The sequence below is a fragment of the Octopus bimaculoides genome, chromosome 18 (genome assembly GCF_046866305.1).
Source record: "Octopus bimaculoides isolate indiv1 chromosome 18, ASM4686630v1, whole genome shotgun sequence".
NCBI classification, from domain to species: domain Eukaryota; kingdom Metazoa; phylum Mollusca; class Cephalopoda; order Octopoda; family Octopodidae; genus Octopus; species Octopus bimaculoides.
In genome coordinates this window covers 27,544,133-27,563,736 of record NC_142945.1, presented here as the reverse complement: position 1 = coordinate 27,563,736, position 19,604 = coordinate 27,544,133, and the positions used below count along the sequence as shown (strand labels likewise).

General features: G+C 39.2%; 1 protein-coding gene across 8 annotated transcripts in view; it reads right to left on the bottom strand.

Annotated features, from left to right (window-relative positions):
• Positions 1 to 19,604, bottom strand: part of LOC106876441 (protrudin) — a 111,551-nt gene that overhangs the window by 16,454 nt on the left and 75,493 nt on the right. For 7 of the 8 annotated variants that reach the window (XM_052974441.2, XM_052974443.2, XM_052974442.2 and 4 more), the window contains exons 2-7: positions 17,403 to 17,578; positions 7,977 to 8,047; positions 6,492 to 6,672; positions 3,462 to 3,557; positions 1,823 to 1,935; positions 1,058 to 1,179 (exon numbers count right to left, since the gene is read on the bottom strand). In XM_052974441.2, coding sequence (XP_052830401.1) covers positions 1,058 to 1,179; positions 1,823 to 1,935; positions 3,462 to 3,557; positions 6,492 to 6,672; positions 7,977 to 8,047; positions 17,403 to 17,578 — 759 coding nt within the window. Of the gene's footprint in view, positions 1 to 1,057; positions 1,180 to 1,822; positions 1,936 to 3,461; positions 3,558 to 6,491; positions 6,673 to 7,976; positions 8,048 to 17,402; positions 17,579 to 17,914; positions 18,046 to 19,604 lie in introns of those variants that run through there. The other variant, XM_052974444.2, reaches the window with a different exon arrangement.

Sequence of the window (19,604 nt, the reverse complement as noted above, 5' to 3'; positions counted from 1 at the left end):
CACTGGGAAAAATGCATAGTGTAATTTCATCCTCTATATGCTCTGAGTTCAAATCCTGCTGAAGTCAACTTTGCCTTTCATCCTTTTGGGGTCAATAAAATAGTACCAGTTGAACACTGGGGTTGATGTAATTTACTTATCCCCTCCCCTGAAATTGCTAGCCTTGTGTCAAAAATTGAAACTTATATTCTCTCTCCTTGATGGCCATGTTTTAACAACAGTATTTCCTTGTTAACTTGGGTTGGATCAGTTTTCAGAACAGTAGATCACCACTCCATTTTAATTTTGTGCCATTTTATCAATGAGGTTCAATAATGACAGATATTCTTCCGATTCACAAAGGTTTTTTTCTCTGGCATAGATACCAGTACATACCACTTGTCAATTCAAATTCTGGCTTTTACACTAGCATCTCTATCATCATTTTACAAATACAACAGAACAGTTAGACAAAATAGTCTTGGGAACAAGTAGAACCAACATGGTTATTTAAAAATCATGGAGACTGATTTATTCTTAACATATGAACTGTGGGTAAATTAGGAAGTAATTTAGCTGTATCATCATCATCATCATCATCATCATTTAACATCCATTTTCCATGCTGGCATGGATTGGACGGTTTGACTGAGAACTAGTAAGGCAGGGAGCTGCACCAAGTTCCAATCTGATTTAGTATGGTTTCTATGGCTGGATGCCCTTCTTAATGCCAACCACTCCAGGAGTGTAATGGGTGCTTTTTATGTGCCAGTTACGTGACACCGGCATTGACCACAACTATGATCTCACTTGGCTTGACAGGTCTTCATAAGCATGGTATTTCATCAAAGCTCTTGGTCACCTGTCACTGCCTCTGTGAGGCCCAGCATTCGAATGGTGCTTTTTATGTGCCACTGGCATGGGTGCCAGTCCCACAGCACTGGCACTGGCCACGACTATTATTTCACATGGCTTGACAGGTCTTCTCAAGCACAAAATATTGCCCAACATTCAAGGGGAGCTTTTTACATACCAATTTCATGGTATGGTATCTGCAATTAGTGATTAAGTTTCTCACCTGTTCAGTTTGACCATTAGAATCCATTTCTGGTACTTTTGGACCACTCGTGGGATTTTCAACTTCTAATTCATTTTCATCTTTCCATTTTGCCATAAAAAATTGAGATTTTTTAGAAATATCTGAAACCACAAATACCAATAAGATAGTATAAACTTTATAGGTATTATTTGAAATATGATGAAATAGCTTTTATAGCACAGACTAATTAGTTTGGTGTAATTAGCGAGCAAATTAGACTAAACTTTATCTCCAGGAAGAGACATGACCAGATTAAAACTAATATATCTAGAGTGGAGAGTAACATTCAAGAGCCAGTACTTAACTCTCATAGTATGGTAAAAATGAAAATAAACCTTTTCCTAGATAGGATATCAATCTAACATAGCTAACAGTTCCTGCTGCCTATTTCCAACACTGAGGCAATGTGGATTAAAATGTTTTGTTCAGACACACACTAAACGTAGTCCAATATCTGATCCATATGACCCTCTCATCTCTGAGGCTGCAGATGACTCTATAATTAATAATTATGTATACAGTTGTACAGAGACTCATTAACATAGACACATGCAGTTTGGTTTGGAGTGCTGATGATATAGAGATACTCTTCAGAACAGCTGAAGAAATACATAATTCAGTAGGAATATTAGAGATAGAAAACAAACTATGACTACAAAGTAAATATTGATTCATTACTTTAAGAATGAGATGGATATTGGTGCTTACAAAGATAAATGCAAAAATAAAGAGGATCTAACTTACATTTTAACATTTCTTCATGACCTAAGAAAAACCAATTGAAGAAAAGGATAAAATTCCAGCGAGCTGGAAACATGGTGAGGAAGATCAAAAAGGAACAGATTTCTATGTGGAATCTGCAAAAGAAAAGCAAGGAATACATAATCAAAGATATTAATGATAGCATGGATTCAGAACTTTTAACAGAAATAAAAAGCATACAAGAAATTATCTCTGAATTTTAACTGAAAAACAGACATTGAAAAGCAATTCTTTTTCCTGACTCTCATACATCGGTCCTTAAATTTTAGACATTATATTCAACATTGAATTGTGGAAGATATCTTGCATGTATAGGATCTCTTCATGAGTAACCAACTTAGCCAAAAATTAGAGATGGCAGCTATTTTTCACAAATATAAACTGGGAAGTAATTGGAGTTTTGTGGTTAAGTGGGATTTGAACTTATGACATATTGGAAAACAAAATTGTGGGTCAATGCAAGATAAACTTAATGAGGTAATTTTATCAACACTTTTAATTTACTTTGTTAAAATCTGTGTACAAGACAAATTTTCCCCAAACCAGACCTTACTGAATTGAAAGGACATATTCGTTAATGTAAGTCTAAAGTACAAATGCCTGAAAAAGGGATGGGATGGTCATGGCAGGAACAGCTTTGATAAAAAATTTGGTTGATCTGTGTTAATTTAAACAGCAACTGATTTGTGTAGAAAATGTCACCTAGGATCAGCCATGCAGTAGTTACTGGTTCAGAGAGCTGTCAGTTGTGATAAATATATAGTACAAGAGTGGTTGTTGTTTTAGAGAGCTGTGCGTGAGAATGAATGTATAGCACCACAGCAGTTTAGGTAGCAGGATTGAAGATATATTGCCATACAATGGTCACTGGTTTAGAGAGTTGGGTGTGAGAATGAGAAAATATATTGCCATATAGTGGTTGCTGGTTTAGAGACCTAAGTGTGGGAATCAGAATATATGGCAAGTGCTTTGCTGTTCAACTTAATTTTGTATGTTCAAAGGTTGTTGTGGCAGCCTGGGTAGTGACAGTCAATGAAAAATATTTCAAATGTTTGGGAGTGATTAAAGATGGTAGTCACCCCCAACTCACCAAGAACATTGGGTATATTTGTATTTGTCTGGATCAGAGGAATAAGATCAGGTTACTGAAGTGCTTAAGTGTTTGTGGATGGCTAGTTTTATAGGTTGTAGTAGACTACAATAAACCGTGTTCCCTACACTGCTAAGGCGTGTGCATGCATATTAATGTGGAAAGTGCTATTTGTCCTTTATAAATGAGATATAGACAGTAGGAAAGGTAGTATAATTTATAATGGAGTGTGATATGAGTCTAAGAGAGTAAAAACATGTTAATGATGCATAGGTTATAGTGAATGGATAATAAGGGATGTACAAAATTAAAAACAGTTTTCTTGGATAATGTGATCCAAGACAAACTATGTTTGAAAAAGAAAGACAGGTTGGTCATAGCTAGAATGGCTTTAATCAAAGCTCCACATTACTTAAAGTTTCGTGAGTGTGTAGATCATCTGATGTCCATATATTGTGCATACTGTATTACAGCATGATGTGTATAACATAACTGTTTATGTTGTTAAACGACTATTTATGGAACACTTACCTGAGTGAGGGACCTATTTCTTCCCATTTTAGAATTGTGTAAAAACTGTCGAGGTACTCATTGCAGCGGATCAGGAAATCATTGACCTGTATCAAGCTAAATATAAAGTTGTTAGAAAAATACATTCTGTAGTTTCCAATGGAGATTTGAAGAAATGTTTACTTAATGTATTAACAGTGTGTGTCTGTATAAAAATTAACCTAATAGAAAACATTGCTCATAGAAGTGTTTTCATCATCATCATTTAACATCTGTTTTCTATGTTGGCATGGGTTGGATGACTTGAAAGAAACTGACAAAGCCAGGAGCCACACCAAGTTCCATAATCTGTTTTGGTTTGGTGGATGCCTTTCCTAACACCAACCACTTTACAGAGTATACAGGGTGCTTTTTAGGTGGCACCAGCACCTGTGCTGTCTATGTGGTACCAGTACTTACACCAATGTGGCACTTCAGTTTTAAGATCTCAATTCAGTTGTGGTGGGTAGTACAAAAATGCGCCACATTTCTTGATCCTCTGTCACCTTTGTAAGGTTTAGCATGACACCTGTGCTTATCTCTCATACTTTAGCCTTCTAACACTTGATATAAAGCCACCTCCTCCCTAATACTTGCCCTGCCCTACCTAGTCATGGGGACTTTTCCCCCACTTTTCCTTTCTTTTCATGTTTTGCAACTTACTAGGTAACCTCACTCGTGCTGGTGGCATGCAAAAAAATCACCCAGTACATACTGTATTGTGGTTGGTGTTAGGAAGGGCATCCAGTTGTAGAAACCATGCTAAAGCTGATACTGGAGTATGATGTAGCCTTGTAGCTAGACAAATTCCAAGACAAAGATAAACCTCTGTACTTGGCTTTTCGTGACATGGAGAAAGCCTTTGACAGGGTGCCCAATCCCTTACCTGGTTGGTGGTCAATGGAGAAACTAGAGATAGATGAGTGGTTAGTGAGAGCTGTACAAGGATGCTGTCAGTAAGGTGAGGGTTGGCAACGAGTATAGTGAAGAATTCCAGTTAGAAGTAGGGGTCCAACAACGATCAGTCCCCTCTTATTCATCATAGTCCTCCAGGCAGAAACAGAGGAATTCAAGACAGGCTGCCCCTGGGAGCTCCTCTCTGCTGATGACCTTGCTCTAATAGCAGAGTCACTACCAGAACTAGAGGAGATCTTTCAGGTGTGGGAGCAAAGTCTAGAATCAAAGGGCCTTAGAGTCAATCTAGCAAAAACCAAAGTCTTAGTAAGTAGGAAGGCAGACAAACCACAAATCCCTTCAGGTAGATGGTCCTGCTCGATCTATAGAAAAGGCATAGGTAGAAACTCCATAAGATGTACCTAGTGTAAGCTATGGACACATAAGAGGTGCAGCAGCATCAAAGGAAGGTTAACCGGGAAGATAGTTTTTGTGTGTGACAGATGCACAGGGGCAATAAACACTGAAAATGTGCAGAAAACAGATTCTATCACATGCCAAGGGGAAAAACTAGAAGTAGTTGACCGCTTCCGTTACTTAGGTGACCAAGTCAGTTGCGGAGGTGGATGCTCTGAGAGTGTAGCTATTAGAATAAGAATAGCCAAGGCAAAGTTCAGAGAGCTCCTACCTCTGCTGTGAAAGAGTGAAAGGTAGACTGTATGACACATGTGCGAACAGCCACGCTACATGGCTGTGAGACATGGGCTGTGACTGCTGAGGACATGTGTAGGCTTGAAAGAAATGAAGATAGTATGTTCTACTGATGTATAATGTCAGTGTGCATGCATGACAGAGTGTAAGTACCCTGAGACACAAGTTGGATATAAGAAGCATCAGATGTGGTATGCAAGAGAGATGACTGCGCTGGTATCGTCATGTGTTACTTATGAATGAGGATAGCTGTGTGAAGAAGTGTCACACCCTAACAGTGGAAGGAACCTGTGGAAGAGGTAGACCCAGGAAAACATGCAGTGAGGTGGTGAAGCACGACCTTTGAATGCTGGGCTTCACAGAGGCAATGACAAGTGACCAAGACCTTTGGAGATATCTTGTACTTGGAAGACCTGGCAAGCCAAGTGAGATTGTAGCCGTGACCTATGCCAGTGTTGCATAACTGACCCATTTAACAGTACCCTTCAATTGTCAGGCAATATGCTGTGCTTGAGAAGACCTGTTGTTGTGGCTGATGCCAGTACCACCTCACTGGCACCCATGCCAATGACACATAAGAAGCCCCATTCGAGCGTGGTCGAAGCCAGTACCGCCAGACTGACTCACGAGTTGGTAGCATGTAAAAAGTACCACATGAGTGAAGTTGATGCCAATTCCGCCTGACTGGCTCCTGTGCAGGTGACACATAAAATGCACCATTCAAGCGTGGTTGAAGCCAGTGCCAACTGACTGGCCCTCATGTCAGTGGCACATAAAAAGCACCCTATACACACTCAGAGTAGTTGGCATTAGGAAGGGTATCCAGCTGTAGAAACCTTGCCAGATCAGATTGGAGCCTGGTGCAGCCTCCTGGCTTGCCAGTCGTCAGTCAAACCATCCAACCCATGCCAGCATGGAAAGAGGACGTTAAACGATGATGACTTTGCATCACATTTCAATATGATGAGGATGAACTGTTTTATAACTAACTTACCTACTCAACAATGGAGAATTAAGAGATTTTATATGGCAACTGATTTTCAAACCCTCCATACACACATTAGCACCACATCACATACAAATAACACCTATTTGCTATCAGTAAAATGATTTTAATGAAGACTCAAAAATCCCAAATATTCATTGTCACCCAAACAGTGTTACTAATGACAGCCAACATGACTGATATAGATATATAATTTCAGTAAATATCACGCACACCATAAATGTAAACACCTCTTTGGAATACAATAACATAATCATCATTTTAACAGTCATTTCCCATGATGCTGTTGGATTAGAGGAGGCTGTGTTTTATTGCTGAATTATACAAAGTTGTGCAGCCACACTGTGAGACTTCTATAACAATGAAGTAGATGTAATTAATAAACAATGAAAATAGTTTACCTGTATTGGAATTCTCTAACAGTATTTTGACATATTTCTTCATCCCCATTGTTTTCTCCAGGAAGATAACATTCTCTGTGGCTTTCAGGCAGTATAGTGTCAAATATACGTGTGTGTATATGAATAAGTGATAAAGTAGCAATAGCTACAACTAGTAAAGACACTAAAACAAAGAAGGCAGCTGAAAGATAGAAGTAACATATTTCATTACAAACAACAAAAACGTTCAACTGATCATCACTCACTAAACCCATTCCCAAGTAAAAATAAATTTTTTTAAAACCCTCTATCAATTCCTATAGAACAATGTCTACAAACACTAAATATACATCAACCCATGAGAGAGATTATGTGGTTGCATGAGTTGCTAGAAATAGTAACCACTCCTGCAAATAATAATTAAAAGAAAAGGTGGTGAGCTGGCAGAAATGTAGCACGCCGGATGAAGTGCATAACGGTAATTCATCTGTCTTTACGCTCTGAGTTCAAATTCCGCTGAGGTCAACTTTGCCTTTCATCCTTTCAGGGTCGATAAATTAAGTACCAGTTGCATCGACTGGCCCCTCCCCAAAAATTTTGGGTTTTGTGCCTAGAGTAGAAAAGGATTAAAAAAAGTGGCAAGGACAATGTGATCATAGACAAACAAAAAGGACAGGATGTTCGTGACTAGAACGGTTATGATCATAGCTCAGTTTAATCAGAGCTGAACTGGGCCTAAACCACAAAAATATGTATACACCAACCTCTCTCCTCATCTTGTCCCATTGCATGGCCCCACACTAATCAGTAAGTTCATTCCCCCTGCTTTGCAGTGTGATGCCAATGGATTTCCTCTCTCCTTCATGTTTTTGCAGTAGACATAAATTTCTAGTAGTTCAAACAAGACATTAACAGTACCAATTTGAACAGTCTTGGAGAGTTTGTGAGATTTATAATGTCAAAGGCACTACTCCTTTCTCTTGTATATATAATCCAGTAATATAATCCTTTAAAAGAATTACATTACTGTTGTCCATTCTCTCCATCCTACACTGTCTATCATCAGCCTTCCATTGACACTAATCAACATCTTACAGTTCCATCTAAACAAGTTTACAGCCCTCTGCTTCTATTTCTGTTCTCTATCCTATTTTTCTTAAAATGCGTATCTAAAACATTCAATTATTAAAACTCCAATGGTGTTTCTGAAATGGTGCACTATAGATTTTTTAAAATATAATTTAAGGCTTCAGAAAATCCATACTAATGATTCATTGTTTTGAAATTGTAATTCATAATTTTGTTATACACAAGTATAACTTATAAAACAAAATATTTTGTTTTTGTTTTCTTTATGTTTCCATGAGAAAGTGAGTCAATAAATTATCATTTATCTGCCAGTGAACCACATTATCAAAAGAATGGAGAGCCATTGCTCTAGAGAAATGTTAGGAAGCTATTTGCAGGAGTGTTTCCATGTTATTGTAAAAATACTGTGAACAATACCTTTAGACAAAACAAAACATCCGATGTTACAACAGATCCACAAGGCAATTGTCAGGTTTGGATTACGCCATCTACAACAGAAAGAAAATCCCTTGACAATCAAGGTAACGTTTTTTTCTTTTAAATTGGACATTGTTATCAAATTAGGTTAATTTGTGGGTAAAATCTGGGAAGTAAAATATCAGACAGACAAGAGCAGTGTACTGTGGAAAAATATCTAATAAAATAGGTAGTAATTAGTCAGAAGACAAGAGACTGCTTTGTTGTATACATTCCTAGATTGGTGAAACAGTTTCACCTGGAAAGACTATTGTTCATGTGATCTGGCCAATCATGACTTCATGTAGAATAGGTTCCAGTGCCAAATATCACTTTTAGCACCTTCATTTCAGAGCCTGTCGATTAGTATAAAATCAACACACATGACCACCATACCCAGAGAATGCAGAGAGAGATTTGGGGTGTTATTTTCATATCCATATGCTTACATACATGTGCATACACACACACACACATATATATATATATATATATATATATATATATAGTTAAAAAAAACAATAACAAAAAAACAACAAAGTGAGGACGTGATATGGATAGTATTATTGGACGCTCAGGAAAGGAAAGAGAGAGTGTGTATATATATATATATATATACACCCACACACATCTATCTACATAACAGCCCACTAACTATTCTACTCTACCTATGTAAACTGTGGGTATGGGGTTATGATATCTACTATGTATATTTCCTATTTAGTATTGGGGAAGTTTCATTTATAAGGGTTAAAGATTTAAATTTAAATTTTCTTTTTGCTGCTTAGATCCCAGCAATGTACCACATGGACGTTACTTCCACATCATCATTCCATAAAATGTGCTGATGGGAAGAAAGTTATTGAAAAACATCGATACATGTTGACAGTGACAAAGAAACAAGAAAGGTGGTCATGGGATGTGCTAGAAACAACAGCCAAATCTCCCTTAAATCACACACCTTTTCATTTGAAAATATTTACAATTTGTTTTGGTAACCAAAAAGGCTTCTCACATGGTTTTCAAGTACGTAGTGCCAAAAAATTGGCTTATATCAGCCAGGAGGATGGGGATGAGGTGATAAAAAAAATCATAAATTTAGAAAAGAAAAAATTTCATAAGCCCTGCCACCCATATCATTTCCAAGGCCTTCATGAAAAATACAATTGGAAAAATCCCCATCAAAATGGAGAAAATTAAACTTCTATGGGCATCCTGATCCAAAACTCCACCTCAATAATTTTGTCTCTTTAACTGCAAGAAACATAAATATACTGATTTTCATTTTTTACCAACAAATTTAGACATCGAAAGTATATAGAGCAGAACTAATGCAGACACCAAAAGGTTAAAATATTTGGTTTAAGGAATTATTGCTTGTTGTCAAGTCATTTCTTGAAGAAAAAAAATCTAAGGAGATAATGTTCCAAATTTTGTTTATCTCCTGCATAAAAATTTATAATATAAGGTTGTGAGGGTGAATAATATCATTTGTCTGGTTTTAAGTTATATCAACCATTCAACCAACATGCTGAAACAGTAACTAAAATATTATTTTAAAAATACAGTAATCCCTCACCAATTGCAGTTTAATATTTAAGCTTACATTAATTCCTCCATGATGTTGTTTTGCATTTATAATAAAACTAGCAATGCATACCAGCATTGCCCGAGTGTTAAGACTTAAAGCCACATTGTATTATCTGTTTCCTTCTTATGGGCAGAATCAGCACACGAGGAGTGTGAAGCAAACAACTCTTCTTTATAAATATGCTTTGCAGTCATTTTGTGATGAACAATGCTGAAATTGTTGAGACCAAAAACACGTAGAATGGCAGCTTAGATTAGAATGAAATCCTAACATTGCCCCCAAAATGACCTAGACTTACGGATGTAAAGAATTGGATGACATATGAGGAAATAGAGGTATCCGTGTTGTAGAAAGTAAGGTACACGGAAAGAAAGCTGCTTCATTGTGAAAAGCACCATCTCTGTAATGTGTGGGCAGACTGCATACTTCAACATATGTTAAGTGAAGCCAACAACGCTTCTGGGTAAACTAGGTTTTGTGTAAGTGTTGGTAGAATAAATATACAAGTCATCTGCACTGCTAACTCGAGAGCATTCGACATATAGTTGTCCATGAGAAAAGTAGGGTATTTGTAAATTGAGACCCACAATTTTTAAAGTTTGACCCTGGGCTTTGTTGATTGTCATAGTGAAGCACAATTACACTGGGAACTGGAGGTGCTTGAATTGAAATGGTACATTTGAGGGAATAAAGGGCATGCGTAGGAATGTTTGTGATCTCTTCTTGGTGGCAGCCAGCAATAATGGTTGCTTCTAGGACACGACTTATCATTGTAGTTACAGTCAATCTTGTACCATTGCATAGTCATGGTAGGGTCAAATTTCTCAAGAACATGAGAGGTGCACCTTTCTTTAGGAACAACTTATGTGGTGGCAGTCATGTGGATTGTAGAGAGTTCAGAAATTCAACTGGATACTCAACAGCAGCATGTTCATTGAGGGTAGTATCAATGAAGACAAACGTTGAAGCAACTCCAGGTAGAATGTGGAGAAGTTCATGGTTTACTTTATCAATGCTTTCATTCCAAGGTGCTAAAACAGCTCTCTCTGCGAACCATGTTATGCTTTTGAAGTTGTCTTGCAATGTGAGAAATACCTTTTCTTTAAGCTCAGCCAATGTAGACACCATGTGCCCACATTGCAGTACATACTGCTGCAGGCTGTTATTCAACAGTTAAGCGCCATTTGCAATTTATAGAAGTTGATGAAAGAATTCCTCAGCTAAGGGGTCATTGTAGAGATGAGCATGCATATTCTTGCTTAATGAAAGCTGATGAACAAACCTCTACAGAAGTGAAGACTTCAGACATGCATAGATCTCGTCAGCTCTCGTACCCCATGGTATGACTTGTAATATTTGACGGAAATCCCCTGCAAGGACAACAGTTAAGCCCTCCATAATGGCAGTGTTGTTTTTAATATCCCTTAGTGACCTATCTAGGACCTGTAGTGCACTACAGTGTGTCATCATGCATTCATCCGAGACAATAAGTGTAGTTTGGAGCAGAACTTCCGCTGTCTGTGATCATTTGAAATATTACACATTTGGACATCACTGAAGTGAGTTTTCTTGAGCATGGATAGAGGCAGTTTTCTTGGCAGCTCTTGTTTGGAGATAATTTAGAATGTCTTCGTTTTGGTGGCATGGCTGATAAGAGCAAATGATTAAGGAACATATAAGATGGAAGACATAGCAATTTGAAGTTGTGCATTATATAATTTCATTTTTTAGTAACAAATAAAGAGACATGGAAAAATTCATATGTCAATTTGTATACCGTTATTATGAGAAGAAGCGGTAAACTCTGAATGATTTGGCTATGTTCTGTGTTGATAAGCATAATGCATTCTGTTAGCTGATATATAATGGAGTGGATGACTGGCATAATGGAAGTTATTGTTTGTCTAGAAGTAAAGGGGGAGGGTATAACTTACATGAAAGTGATTTTTCATTCAAAAGCTATTAGCATGGTCCACCCAAAATAAGGCCTTACAGCCGGGATACAAGATTTCACAGGCACAGGGAGGAATAACGATGTTGCATGCTCACCGGCCGCCCAAGAAAGAAAGGTCAGGCTTGGCTGAACACCGGTCATGTGGGAAGAGAAGAGAGAGAGGTAGAGACAGAGGGACAAAAGAATTAAGGAGGGGCGAGAAAAAATGACAGGGACACAGTGAAGTGAAAAGTGGCGGGATAAGAGAAGGCAAGGAAATGTGAGCGGGGGGGAATGAAAGAACGAACAGTGGAATGAACGAATAAGGGTGAAGGGGCTGATAGACAGAAATAGAATCATACAAGATTTAGAAAAATTGCCTCTACCTCTCTCTCTTCTCTTCCCACGGCCAAGCCTGACCTTTCTTTCTTGGGCGGCCATTGAGCATGCAACATCGTTATTCCTCCCTGTGCCTGTGAAATCTTGTATCTCGGCTGTAAAGCCTTATTTCCATATACGCCAGCTTAATTTTATTTGTCCAGTCGAAAGACATCTGTTGTTTTGTCCTGTTATTCCTACTGTATTTGTGTAACATTGTTCGTTTTTTTCCGTCATTGCTTTTGTATACATTCGCTGCTTTCTTCCAAGGAATCTAATGCTCTTAGCTTAGTTTTTCCTTGGGGCTGGCCATATTGGAGCAATATTGAGAATAACCAGCCGAAATTGCAAAGATAATCTGGATCTCAACTGAAGAGAGAAAACTCCAAATGACCTGTCCATGTTTTCTTTGTATCGTCTATCTGGATGTTTTGTTCCTTTCTTGTATCACCTAACTGTCTGGATGTTTTGCGTTCTTGTCCCATTCTGTATGTATGTATGTATATATATATATATATACACACATTGTATGTATATATCAAATTCACTCAAAAAAACATTAGTCCAGCCCAAGGCCACAATAGAAGATATATATCCAAATACCTATGCACTGGGACAGAACTCAAATCCATATAGTTGTGAAGCTAATTTCAAAACCAAATAGCTACAACTATCATATTATCAAATGCCCAACTAGCACGTGTAGCAATGGTTGAGGCTGCCTTGGGTGAACTTCTGCAAGTTGTGAGTTCCATTATTGGATGGTTCCTAAAGTCTTCTTGACTAAGCTTATACAAGGTAAATTTAACACGTCGTCTCTTTTAGAAGGTTCATTGCAAATGAGATGTATGTAGCCTAATTGTGTTAGAGATATACATAACATAATAAATGGGAAACACCTACATCATCATCATTCAACATCTACAAAAAGATAATATATCTAGAATACCAGATTAAGTAAATATTAATCTGAGAGGTTTTCTTGTTGGCAAACACCTTATCATGATTACCATCATCAAGGTAGATCTGGTGAAATTGTTGAGATGCTTGAACGGAGATGCGTAGATATGTGCTGCATCCAGGAAGTAAGATGGAGAGGAGGTTCTGCAAGGTTCCTCACAGGCAAAGAACACAGGTACAAGATTTTCTGGGCAGGGAACACTGACGGGGTCGGGGGCGTAGGAATACTTCTAGCGGAGAAATGGGTGGATAAGGTAATCGAGGTCGTTAGAGTAAGTGACAGAGTACTTAAGATCAGACTAGTGCTTCATCATAGATTAGCTACTGTCATCTCAGCCTATGCACCTCAACCTGGGCTACCAGATGGTCTGAAAGACCAATTCTATGACACCCTCTTGCAAACTACCTCGTCGACGAGTGACAGGGACCTTCTCTTTGTGGCTGGAGACTTCAACGGTCATGTCGGACGTCGTGCTGGGGGCTTCCATGGCATACATGGAGGCTATGGCTTCGGTTCCCGCAACGAGGAGGGAACCAGACTGCTGGAGTTCTGTGATGCAACCAATCTTATAGTCTGCAATACCAACTTCAGGAAACCTGCCAGTCACCTAGTCACCTACCGCTCCGGCAGACACTCTAGCCAAATCGACTACATCCTCGCCAGAAATAGGGAAAGAGGGCGGCTTATAAATGCCAAAACCTACCCTGGCGAAGAATGTACCCCACAACATAGATTAGTAGTTAGCGACTTTGGGATCAAGGCAAAATGGGTGCCCAGAATTAGACAGGCTTGGAGAAGAAGGGTGTGGAAGCTTAAAGACCCTGCAAACGGACAGAGACTTAGAGACAAGTTACTTGAAGCATTTAACGAAATAGAAGGGGATATAGCATCATACAACGTGGAAGACAATTGGAGATTTCTGCGGGACAACCTGTTGAAAGCCACCGACCAGATTTGTGGGTGGTGTAAGGTCCCCTCCCAACCCAGAGTAACGTGGTGGTGGAACAAGGAGGTAGACAGGGCTATTAGACAAAAGAAACAAGCTTGGAAGGACTGGAAGAACGGTGGTAGCAGGGAATTGTACCAATGTGCCAGAAGGGAGGCTAGGCGACAGGTTTATTTAGCCAGAGGGGAAGCAGATAAGGAAAGATTTGCCAATGTTCTGCGCCGTGAGGACCAAAGACTCGAGGTATTTCGGGTTGCAAGACAGTGTAGGAGAGAGAATAGTGATGTTGTAGGAGAGAAATGTGTTCGCATGGATGATGGTACGCTTGCATTAAATGAGGATGCAAAGAAAGAGGTCTGGAGATGCCACTACGATAGATTGCTTAATAAAGAGAATGAATGGGAGAAAGAGAGCCTGCCTTATGTCGACCCAATAGAGGGACCAGCTATCCGAGTTGATAGTACCAGGGTAGATAAAGCAATTAAGAGTATGAAGACCGGGAAAGCCCCCGGCCCATCAGGAATCACTGCAGAGATGCTCAAAATATCTGGCAGTGTTGGCTATAGCCTAGTCACCCGTATTACGAACCAGGTGATACACGAAGGAGTCATACCCTATGACTGGTGTAGCAGCATCATAGTCAACTGCTACAAAGGTAAAGGGGACGCTTTAGATACAAATAATTACAGAGGCATCAAGCTGTTAGATCAGGTTATGAAAGTTACAGAGAGGGTCATAGCCCAACTAATTAGGGAGCGAATCAATTTAGATGAGATGCAGTTTGGGTTCGTGCCAGGTAAAAGCACTACTGATGCCTTATTTCTAGTGAGACAGTTGCAAGAGAAATACCTAGCCAAGGATAAACCTCTGTACCTGGCTTTCGTTGACATGGAGAAAGCCTTTGACAGGGTCCCCCGATCCCTTATCTGGTGGTCAATGAGGAAACTTGGGATAGAAGAATGGCTAGTGAGAGCTGTGCGAGCCATGTACAGAGATGCGGCCAGTAAGGTGAGGGTTGGAAATGAGTACAGCAATGAATTCCGGGTAGAGGTAGGGGTCCACCAAGGTTCCGTCCTCAGCCCCCTATTATTTACCATAGTCCTCCAGGCAATCACAGAGGAGTTCAAGACAGGTTGCCCCTGGGAGCTCCTCTATGCTGATGACCTTGCCCTAATTGCGGAGTCACTATCAGAACTAGAGGAGAAGTTTCAGGTGTGGAAGCAAGGTCTAGAATTGAAGGGCCTTAGAGTCAACCTAGCTAAAACCAAAATCCTAATAAGTAGGAAGGTAGATAAAACACAAACCCCTTCAGGTAGATGGCCCTGCTCAGTATGTAGAAAAGGAGTAGGTAGTAACTCTATAAGATGTACCCGGTGCAAGCTATGGACACATAAGAGGTGCAGCAACATCAAAGGCAGGTTAACTAGCAAGTTAGTTTTTGTTTGTGGCAGATGTTCAGGTGCAATAAAGACTGCAAACAAACAGGAAACAACTTCTATCTCATTCCAGGGTGAAAAACTAGAGGTAGTCGATAGCTTCCGCTATCTGGGCGACCAAGTTAGTAGTGGGGGTGGGTGCGCTGAAAGTGTAGCTGCTAGAATAAGAATAGCCTGGGCAAAGTTTAGAGAGCTCTTACCCCTGCTGGCGACAAAGGGACTCTCACTCAGAGTAAAAGGCAGACTGTATGACGCATGCGTACGAACAACCATGCTACATGGCAGTGAAACATGGGCTGTAACTGCTGAGGACATACGTAAGCTCGCAAGGAATGAAGCCAGTATGCTCCGTTGGATGTGTAATGTCAATGTGAATACCCGTCAGAGTGTAAGTATCTTGAGAGAAAAGCTGAACATTAGAAGCATCAGTTGTGGCGTGCAAGAGAGACGATTGCGCTGGTATGGACATGTGGTGAGAATGGAGGAGGATAGCTGCGTGAAAAAGTGCCACACCCTAACAGTTGAGGGAACCCGTGGAAGAGGTAGGCCCAGGAAGACCTGGGCTGAGGTGGTGAGGCAAGACCTTCGTACATTGGGCCTCACCGAGGCGATGACTACGGACCGAGACCTTTGGAAATGGGCTGTGCGTGAGAAGACCCGGCAAGCCAAGTAAGATCGTTGCCAGTGCCCCTGGACTGGTTCTTGTGCGGGTGGCACATGAGATGCACCATTTTGAGCGTGGCCGTTGCCAGTACCGCCTGACTGGCTCCTGTAGGATTTTCGAGCGAGATCGTTGCCAGTGCCCCTGGACTGGCTTGTGCGGGTGGCACATAAAAGACACCATTTCGAGCGTGGCCGTTTTCGTGCGGGTGACACGTAAAAGCACCCACTACACTCTCTGAGTGGTTGGCGTTAGGAAGGGCATCCAGCTGTAGAAACTCTGCCAAATCAGACTGGAGCCTGGTGTTGCCATCCGGTTTCACCAGTCCTCAGTCAAATCGTCCAACCCATGCTAGCATGGAAAGCGGACGTTAAACGATGATGATGATGATGATGATTATCATTCATCTGTGACTTCCCATAGATGGCTCTATCTAATTCAGAATACCTTGACAAGCAGTCAATCTAAGCATATTGAGGAACCTTGGGAAAAACTACAAAAATATATTATATTAAATTTATATGGAGAGTATTTTTGTAACCTCACAGTAATCAGATCTGGCAGAATAGCAGGATGGTATCAAAGTAGCATTTGGTCCTCAATGTCTATTATTTGCTTTAACCATAGATTGTTAGCTCTTCCAAGAACATTGTCATTCTATCTAGGAAGAAATTTATCCCATTTGCATAACATCAGAAACTGGAGCTAAGAACCTGCCCATAAAACCTGAACAACAGCTGTACAAACACATTTTAGCACCCCATACTGCTGAACATTTTTCATCTGCTTTCATATTTTTGTATTTTCTTTCATCTAAACACAAAATTAAATTGTTCCAGTAATATGACTGATATCAACATGCTAAGCTGCTTTCCAAGGGTCAATAGTTCAATTCTTACTATAGCAATATCTTATCTTTAAAACTGATATTAAAGACTGCACTTATCATAATTATTTTATATTCTGGTAATGACTATGTAATGTATTAAAATAAATTAAACCAGTGATTGCGTGTTCAATAGAAGTAAAGACATCTAACTGTAAAAAACCATTTTTCTAACAAAATCCCTTCAACCTGCAGAAGGATAGATGTAAAGACATAAGAGACATTTATGCCTCAATGGCTTGAGTTGATACATTGTAGAACTGATATATCATTGGTACTAAGTATTTGGGAACACCAAACTTTTCTTACTTGAGAATCCCAATAACAGATAAGTTACTAAAGGAAGCTCCTTTTGAATAAATGCTGAACTGATTATAAATTAATGAGTAGCATATAATTTCTAATTCTGACTCCAAATCTTGCTGTGGCTATTTCAAAACTGCAATTTCTTTCAAAGAAGATGGACATTGCTAAGCTGAAGCTGCTGCCACAATAAATAAGGTTACATGTTAGACAAAGAGTATACTTAAAGTTATCGAAACAAACACACACAAATAAAATGTATTTCAAGATGAAAGTGAAAATAAATACTTACCTCCGGACATCTTCCAAAGCATAGATCACAAAAGCCACTGGCTCAATCAACTTAGTAAACCGTTCTACTTCAGCTACTAAATTGGCAATGTCTAAAGAATTCACTTTTTCGCGGTCACCATCTTTTTCTTCTCGAACTAATAGTGTTGACTTTTGCACAGAATTCATTTCTTTAACCTGTGAATAACAAATAGAAAACATTGGTGAATAAAGAGAAGGCATGAGATAAATATTCATCTTTGTTAATATACAGGAAATAAGCTGGAATCGACAAAGTGAATTTGTTAAATTGATGTAATATTGATGCAATTAATAGCAATTTGTTGCAAAAAGCCAGAGGAGAGAGGGGATCTTAAAAATAATAATAGCAATATCAGATTTAATTTATCAAAAATGACAATTAGCAACTGATGCTAATTAAAACTAGCAATGAGAACGCCAACAACAGAGTAAATGCATATGGGTCAGGATTACAATGAAATAAAACAAAAAATAAAAACAAAAACAAGGTACCTAGTCAAAAATCAGACAAGGAAGAAATCAGTATATGGTTGTTAGCTCTGCTAGAAAAGACCATCATATTCTTGACATACATAAAAAGATGGGATTCCCACAACTGGAATGCCTCTGATGAACAGGTCTGCCTGATTAAGATTGACTCAAGGTTAAACAAAAACACAACACAGGCAAAAGCCAAATGGCATGAATATATAAATTATACATTTTCTTTCCCTACTCAGCAGTGAGATAGCTCAAGTATTACGTTTGTGTGTATATCATCATCATCCTTTAATGCTTATGTTCCATGCTGGTAGGGGTTGGATGGTTTGACTGCATTGTACTCCAGTGTCTGGTTTAGCATAGTTTCTGCAGCTGGACACCTTTCCTCATGCCAACCACTTCACAGTGTGTACTGGGTGCTTTTGTCATACCACCGACACTACTGGGGTTACTATGAAGATTGCAAGTCAACAAACCCAGGGAGGGAGGATGCTGCCTCTGTATGTCAGGGAAGAAGAGCTACATAACTACTCACATTTAAGAGAGAAAGATGAATTAGAGGTGTCTCCAAAGAGACATGCAGTGCTGATGAGGTATCCAGGTGGCATGAGCAGTAGTGGGAGGGAATTGGGGTTCACAAGAATGTGTGGGGTGTAAGAGATAGGGGAAGTGGGAGAAAAAGGTAGGCAACATCTGTAAGGATTGAGGGAAAGGGTGCATGAGGTGGGGAGGCTACAAGGTTGCCTGCCTAACTTGTGCATCCCCTCAGGATGGTAGTAATGATAGTGTTGAGAGAGATAGTGAGGGAGGGAGAAAGATGACAGGTTTGGGTAAGTTGTAGGAGTAGAGAGATAAAACAGGTGAAATGCATGAAGAGATAATTTGGTGGTCTGGAGAGGGGGATGGCCACTGTAACATGTGGGTGTGGAGAATAATAGTAATGGATAAAGAAAGGCAAACAAATGAGATCATTTTTTACACACACACACACACACACACACCATTTAATATACACAGTATTTAAGGTGGTGAGCTGGCAGAATCTTAGCATTCCAAGCAAAATGCTTAAGTAGCATTTTGTCTGTCTTTACATTCTGAGTTCAAATCCATCAAGATCGACTTTACCTTTCATTCTTTCAAGATTGATAAAATAGGTAGCAGTTGAGCGCTGTTGCCAATGTAACTGGAATATGAATTTGTGGAGTAAATTCACATTATGGAGTTGTGTAACTGTTTCATTATTCATGGGATTAACAAAAAAGTACTCCATCCAGTAAGAGATAACATCATTTAATATACACAAAGCTACTATTAGTTTCATGATGTAAGAACACTATATTGTTTATATTAAATGATATTTCTCACTGGATGGAGTACTTTTATTGATCCCACCAGTAATGGAACAGCAGGTTACATGTGTGCGTGTGTTTATATATGTATGTATATAAACATATATGTATATAAACATGTATATATATGTATCACAGTATTCATCAGACTGTTGGATGTTGTTATACACCACTGGTCACAATGTGCTTCCTGGCATTGGTGAAACTTTTGAATGAGGTCACCCAGCTGGATAGGAAAACAGTCTCAGCAGGGCTCAGTACATACAAATATAAACAAAAATGCTTTTAGGACCTTATCTTTGCTATCATGGACAGGTCTTCTCAAGAATAGTGAATTGTTCATCATTTCAGTC